This window comes from Impatiens glandulifera, chromosome 2, assembly GCF_907164915.1.
Source record: "Impatiens glandulifera chromosome 2, dImpGla2.1, whole genome shotgun sequence".
Taxonomy (NCBI): domain Eukaryota; kingdom Viridiplantae; phylum Streptophyta; class Magnoliopsida; order Ericales; family Balsaminaceae; genus Impatiens; species Impatiens glandulifera.
This window is the reverse complement of record NC_061863.1, coordinates 52,619,955-52,627,514: the sequence shown is the minus strand read 5'-3', so window position 1 is coordinate 52,627,514 and position 7,560 is coordinate 52,619,955. Positions and strand designations below refer to the sequence as shown.

The window sequence follows — 7,560 nt, the reverse complement described above, 5'->3', positions numbered from 1 at the left end:
TGAGCTAAAAAAATATATATATAAAAAAAATGATATATACAGCACCTTTATATAACACTACTCGATAAAAAAATAGAAACGAATGATCATCCATAATCTCTATCCATTAAAGACACCTAAGTTAATATATTAAATTTATATATATATATATATATATATATATATATATATATATATATATATATATATATAAAAGAAATAAAAGAAATCTGGACAAGATCTTTTAGGGCAAATAGCTGGACCAAATTAATTACTAAACTAGTGAAATTGACGTTCCATATTTAAGTAGTTCTACTCACAACTTTTTTTTCTCTTTTTATTTATAGCTGGCTATGCATACACACACACACACCTCAACTCCCATGTGTTTTGACCATGTGATTCCACTTCCATTTGGAATATAAATTCAAATTTTTATTTATCCCACAATTTCTAATTACATAAACAAACCCATTAAATCTATTTTGTTGGTATATGATTACAAAATATTGCCATTAATAGAACAAATAAAAGTTGTAAGCCCCACAAAAATGAATGAATGACTAGTCCATCCAAATTGATGCCCCTCTCTCAAAAAGCTTACAATATGACCTTTCATCATGAAGGGATGAACCCCCCAAGTACCATGTCCCAACATGTTCTCAAAATAAAAGTTTTAAGCCCATTTCAAAATTTATATTTTACCACAACAACACTAAACTTAAATGAATTGATTCGAGTTAACTTGCGTTAATTTCCCAACAAAAAGAAACTAAATCATCAAGATAAGCGCCGAAAATTGTGTTCCAACTCATTTTCAGTCATATTGGATCTACAGAAATGAGAAATTTACGAGATGATACCTTCAAGTTGAGTAGAAATGTCTTCCGCTTCCGCTTCAACTTCAACTTTAAGTTCATAATCATCGATTGTACCCGCCCCGGTTTCAACTACTTTGGTTAAAGAAATATGAGACATATAACCGGCATCCTCCAAACAATTAGCTATCCTCAGCACCTCCTCAACCAACCGTTCCTTACTAACCATATCTCCTTCTTCCTCACAAAGCTCGAGAAAAGCTGATATAATCGTGGGCTTCGGCTTCCAATTACTCGAACCTTCCGCTAAAACAACAGCCTCCTTTAAACAAGACAATGCAGACGAAATCCTCTTCTCTTTTACATGACCTTCCGCGAGAACCTCCCACGATGCAGCATTCGGTTTCCCGCCCGTTTCTGTCATCTGGCTAAACAATTCCTCAGCTTTTTCGAAAAATCCATTCCTCGCGTACCAACCAATAAGTATGTTGGAAATTCTAGGATCGTAAAACGTTTTAACCAATAGCCATTCCTCGTAAATCTTTTGAGCCTGTTCGATATCGCCGAGGCGAGTCAAAGACGATATCATCGTGAGGTAACCCAAGTTTGTGATGGTAGGAAAGATTGAATTGTAAAGGCTCCATACTCGTTGAACTTCCTCCTTGTTCCCCATAGTTCCGTACAAACTTATTAGATAATGGTAAGGAATTCTGTCTCTGGCTGAGATTCGGCTCTCTACCTCCTTTAAGCACTCGCATGCTTTCTCCAATTGGCCGAGCTTAATATAGGTGGTGGCCATGGTGCTGAAAGTGGTCCAGTTTCCATTAGTTAAAGCGTCCTGTTGCATTTCGTTGAAAACTCGTTCTACGCCCTCAATTGATTCTCTTGATCCTAATGATGATAGCCATATGTTATAGGAATATAAATCCAAAGGTATGCTTTTCGACTTCATTTCGGAGATGATTGTGTCTACTTTATCGTATTCTCTCATGCTCATATAGAGAGTCATCATTACGTTCATATGAAGCGAGTGGACTGTGAAACCCTTAGTTCTCATTTCGTTTAACAATGACTCGGCTTTATCTTTCAGCTTTGCCTTCCCATAGACATTTAGGAGAGAGCCATAGGTTCGCTTGTCCTTTAAGCTAGTTGGCAACTTTTGAAAGTAATCTTCAGCGCTTGATACTCCATGAACTTTTGATATTAGATCTAATTGAATAGCAGTGTCACTAGTGGTTGTTCTGAATCTCTCTTCTCGTTCATTTGTCCAATCGTAAACCTGCATGATTTAGGGGTTTTTGATTTAGAGTTCAAAGACAAAACAATATGAGCTCAATCAATTCAACCATTTCAATACCACAAACATGATGATTCCATATTTTTTGGAAATTTCCCATTTATGGTCAGATTTTATCAAAATCTGTGAATACCAATTTCATTTCAGCTTCCAAATTCTCACATTGGAAACATCTCTGGAAATTGCATATACAGGAAAAATGTAAGTTCTTTCTTTTGAAAGATTTTATCAGGTACAATCATATTTAAAAAGTATCCTTTTGCAAAAAGCATATGGTTTTCTTCCCCATGGTTACTCTGTTTGAAAATCTTGATATTTTGGAGTTTCATCAATTCATTTTTCTTCTATCAATGTATCAGAAAAGGCTACTCCTCCAAAGACAAGTTTTCTTCTCCATTGTATTGAAATTGGATTAGTTGAAAAAAACAGAAATGGTGCTATTTTTATCAATGGGATGACTATCATCATCAACATCATCATTTTCTGCTATGACAGATACCCAATATGTTCCTTCAGATAGAACTACTTCTGATTCTATTATTGCTACAAGCTTACAACACAGAAGCAAGGGCTATCATTTAGGCACTACAATCATGTCTAACTATCAGTGAATCACTCATAGTACAAATTTAGTACATCTTCATCTTTGATTTCACTAATAATATTCCTGTGAAATTAGAAAAGAAATTTTACCTCAAGAGCTAACTTATACTTCCTGAATCTCCTCAACTCCTTAACGATCCTAGAAAGTGCCCATTTGGTGAGATTTTTCCCTTCTTTCTCACACTGATTCAACACAGTGGCAGCACCTGTGTTTGGATCTTCAGAAAGAGACAATCTCTTGTATACTCTATTCCAATTCATCTGAGACCTCTTCTCGTAATCAACTACCGCTCCTTGGCTTCCGTCCTCCGATATCTTACAGCTAATGAGTGGAAACTTGAGGTTCGTAACTCCTTGAAGGTAGACGAAACTGCGAAAAGTAGAAGATGAAGTTGAGGATGAAAGAGATACATGACGATGATTCTGAAGAGGAGATTGCGAAAGTGTGGATTGAAGAAGCATCATTTCGTCGGGGATGAAGAACAGCTGCAATGATATCTGTAAGGGTTTATGGACCAATTTTTTTTTTTTTTTTGGGAACTCGGTTAAGATAAAGTCATGACTCATGAGAGTAGTATTTACTTTCCTGCCCTCAATTTTTGTATGTTTACAAAGTTTACCCATCAACTTAACTTTTTATCTCCAATATCCAAACTTAATTATAAAATGATGGATTATTATCGCTTAACCTATCTTAATTATAATAATAATAATAATAATAATAATATAAAATATCATAAAATAAAATAAGGTATCATTAAAAATTTAATAAAATAAATAACACTTCATAACTTAAAAAAAAAAAAAACAGAAAGAATAAGAGACATTAACCTAACCCATCAAAATAACCTAGAAATCGAGAAGAAAAAAATATATAACATAATGCTTAATTTTTAAAGTGTCCTGATTGTCGGGTCGAGAGAGATTAATGGTTGATTTGTCGAGGGATAAGAGATAGGTAATAAATGTTTGTTATTTGAGATAGTTGGGTGAAAAAATAAGGTTACCAGATTAGTAATATGAGATATCTATTATGTAAGAAATGATATGGTGCAAAAATAAGGTTAAGATATTAGTAATATGAGATATCTATTATGTAAGAAATGATAATTTTGATTGACCGAGAAATGAGGTTAAAATCTGTGAACTAAGAGAAAAAAAAGTTAAATGAACGTTTGTTTATCAAATTTGTTATTTTAAAAATATATTAAATTAAATTATATAGTCATATTTGTAAGGTAATTTTTTTTTCTCACGGCTAAATACTAGTTATTATAAATGTTAGTTGATGATGTGGATTACTACATGGAACTATTCATCAATTATACTTTCGGTTTGTTTGAAAATGTTTTGAGGTGTACTTACAAATATAAAAAGGAAATGCTAAATGTTTTGAGGTATATGAATATAAGTTTTTGTTATTTTTTATAAATAAAAAATTAGAAAGTCAGGTCACATTTTATCAAAAAAATTAAAATATTATTATTACTATTTTTTTTTTCAAAGACACATAAATTCTTAATATCCAATCAATCAATTCAATACCTACATCCTTCTCAATTTGGTAGTAGATCAATACATTTATTTAACTATTATTATTATTATTATTTTAATTAAAACAAATTTATTTGAGTAAGATTTGTTTCACTTTGCTATCTTAATAGGTTGGTAGATCAATACATGATAAACTAGCTAGTTAGCAAGAGTTGAACCAATTTTATTTTATTTTTAAATTAAAATTTAATTAGTACATTATTAAATTGGGAAATGCATGATCATGGAACAAAACAGGGCCAAATAATATTATTGAAGGTCTCCTCATATTTATTTTTATTTGAGTAAAAGTTCTCTCATTTATTGACACTAAAAATTAAGCACTAAAACAATATATGGTACAATCAATAATCAAAAGATTCGAAAACAATATCATATGGATCAAGAACATGATCACTATAGCTTGCACTGCCTCTTGCCTAGACCAAGAGCCCCATAACCGCAGCCACAATCATTGACCCAACAGCCAAACTGTTACTAATTCCATCAGCTCCGTTTCCTGAAGGAGGTGGTGGTGGAGAGGTGGACGTAGACGGCGGCGTTCCGGTTGTTGGTGGTGTTCCGGTTGTTGGTGGAGTTCCGGTTGTTGGCGGAGTTCCGGCAGTTGGAGGAGTTCCGGCGGAAGGAGGTGGTGGAGAAGGAGATGATGGGGGTGTGGTGGTGGCATCAGCGACGGTGACAGCTAGCTTCATGCCGCTGTTACAATGACCGCCGGTGGGGCAGATGTAGTAAAAGGTGCCTGTGGTGGTTAGAGAAATAGTAGTGGGGCTGCTTGTATGGCTTGCAATAGGACTGGCTGTGTTGCAACTGGTGTAGTCAGCTTGGTTTACTTCGTCCACACTATGGGTTCCCGAGAATCCGAAAGCTAAAAAAGTAAGATATGAGTTAATACGCTCTGTCACTGAGTTATGAGTCTTTATAATTCACTACTATTTTATAATATAATAAATAACTTACTTAATGTGTCGCCCACGGTAAATGTTTCGCCTTGAGCCCATGTAGCATAGTTGACCATCTGAGCCCAGCCGGAATTGCCACCGACGGTGTGATCAACCGCGTGGACGGTTGAGACCGCCATCAGAAGAACAACAACCAACATATTCAAGATGGAAATCATGATTTCTAATTTCTTTACTATTGAAAGATAGAAAGATGGGCACAAAAGAAGAAGTGTATAGGGTGTACATTATATAGACAACTAATATAAGAAGTGAGAGTTAAATAATAATACTTATTTTGTCATTGATTTTAAATTATATTCAAATGAAAAAATCAAAAACAAAAAACAAACACTAAAAACTATGAATGATCAACAACTGCAAGCTGACTTTAAGAGGGGATCATTAGTTGTTTTGTTTGAAGGATGTTGCCAACTAATATTGGATAATAAACTTGATTAGGTGAACATGTTCAAGCATGTTCTCTTTGACTTAATATAAAATTTACCGAATACAGCCCTAAAAATTGACCCATTATTGTTTTTTGGCAATTTTTTATTGCTATTTACTAAGATATATAGTGATCCTTAATAGAAAATTTCAATGAGATTGAAGAAGACGTAGATAGATTGGCATCTTGATTAATAATATAGATGTCATGGAGAATATATGAAATGAAAAATATATACAAATAAGGAAAAAATAGAAATCTAGATTGGGGTATTAAACATGTTAGACATTTGTTTTTGTTTCTTACCTTTCATCTTTGTTTAACTTGTCAACCACTTCACTAATATATTTTTAAAAAATTATTTACATTGAATCATTTAAGCTTAGTCAAGCTAAATATATTTATTAAGAAATTAGTTGTGGGGGATTAGGTAGTTAGTATTGTGGACTAACTAATAAATATATTTAGCTAGATACTAATTATGTCATTTAAAAAGTAAAAAATAAATAAAAATTTGCTAAAAAAATATATCATTTGGTCAAAAATCAAAACTAATTATGTCTGTTAGAAAATTTTGATCAAAAAATGATTTTTAATTTATTACTTTTTTCTTTTATTTTTACATTAAAAGTTTCATCTATTTTAATCAATTGTTTTTTATACCAAACAAAAACAAAATCACTCATTTTTTACTTTGGTGTGATTATGATTGTGATTAGGATTAGGATGATAATTGTGCCATAATATTAGTTTTTAAATAATCTCAATTATAGCTTAATAATTATTTATTGAATATGGACTAATTAATAAATATAAAAAAAGGAAAAAAGATATAGCTAGATACTAATATCATAATATATTATAACTTAATAGTAAGGTTTCAATTATTTACTATCACTAATAAATATATAGTTGTAATGATTTAAAATATTTATTATACTAATCACTTTGACAATTATTATTTTTAAAAAGTTTAGATACATAGACTTGATATGTAATAAAAAATAATAATTAATGGTTGTCAGCCCAGCAACTATATAGATATGTATTTACTTGCAAGGGACTGTATTTCAATCTTAAATGGTTTTTTACCACAAAATATATTATTAAAAAATGTCTTTTACATTAAAAATAAATAAAATTATCCTAAACACCACATTTATGAATCAAAGTCAAAAGGATTTTCAAATCAAAAGTCAAATCTTCATCCTTTCATTTTTTTATAAAGTTTTTAAGGACAAATTAACATACACTATTTATAGACACGTAAATACATATAAATTAGTAATTTTTTTTTAAAAAATTGTTAAAATTTCATAGAAAAAAAAAGATTATAAAAAGAATAGATTGGTATGCTAAGAGTTGAATTAGGCTTAAAGTTTGGTGACTTGGTCTATCCTAGGGGATGGGTTTGACTTAGTCCAACGACTCGCTAGATGTGGTGTTCAAAGGAACTCACAAATGGGTTCTTGAACTTGTAGATTGTTATCTTATCCCAATTTCATATCAACTAATAAGATTGATGAGCTTATTATTATTTGTCTTTATCAAGAAAATGAAATAAGTCTTTGATCTTATTCAATGTGGGAGAGGATCATCTATGGGATATCTTGTCTCCAAAGCTATACCTAGGGATGACAATGAGTACAGTATACTCGATATTCGTAGGCACCCAATTATCGGGTTTGAGTATTTTAAAATGGGTTCGAGTTTGAAGTCAAGGACAGAGAGTGAAAACGATTATTCGATCGAATTTGAGATCAGAAATGGAGAATATGCAAAACTCAAACTTGATACTCGATACCAAAATATTAATATTATATATATATATATATATATTTTGTTAAAGTTTAAAATGATTTTTTTTAATCATTATAAATTTATATTCAATATATTATTTAATTATTTATACTAACACTT

The 7,560-nt window shown here is 31.4% G+C and overlaps 2 protein-coding genes across 2 annotated transcripts; both read right to left on the bottom strand.

Annotated features, from left to right (window-relative positions):
• Positions 1 to 473: 473 nt before the first annotated feature.
• Positions 474 to 3,232, bottom strand: LOC124925697 (pentatricopeptide repeat-containing protein At1g02150-like). The gene is made up of 2 exons (XM_047465769.1): positions 2,788 to 3,232; positions 474 to 2,076 (listed from the first exon to the last, which is right to left on the bottom strand). The coding sequence occupies exons 1-2, from the start codon at positions 3,160 to 3,162 to the stop codon at positions 829 to 831; spliced, it is 1,623 nt and encodes a 540-aa protein (XP_047321725.1). The 5' UTR covers positions 3,163 to 3,232; the 3' UTR covers positions 474 to 828.
• A 1,216-nt stretch (positions 3,233 to 4,448) lies between these two features.
• On the bottom strand, positions 4,449 to 5,349 carry LOC124928141 (uclacyanin-2). The gene is made up of 2 exons (XM_047468670.1): positions 5,209 to 5,349; positions 4,449 to 5,116 (listed from the first exon to the last, which is right to left on the bottom strand). The coding sequence occupies exons 1-2, from the start codon at positions 5,327 to 5,329 to the stop codon at positions 4,671 to 4,673; spliced, it is 567 nt and encodes a 188-aa protein (XP_047324626.1). The 5' UTR covers positions 5,330 to 5,349; the 3' UTR covers positions 4,449 to 4,670.
• Between the last annotated feature and the right edge of the window lie 2,211 nt (positions 5,350 to 7,560).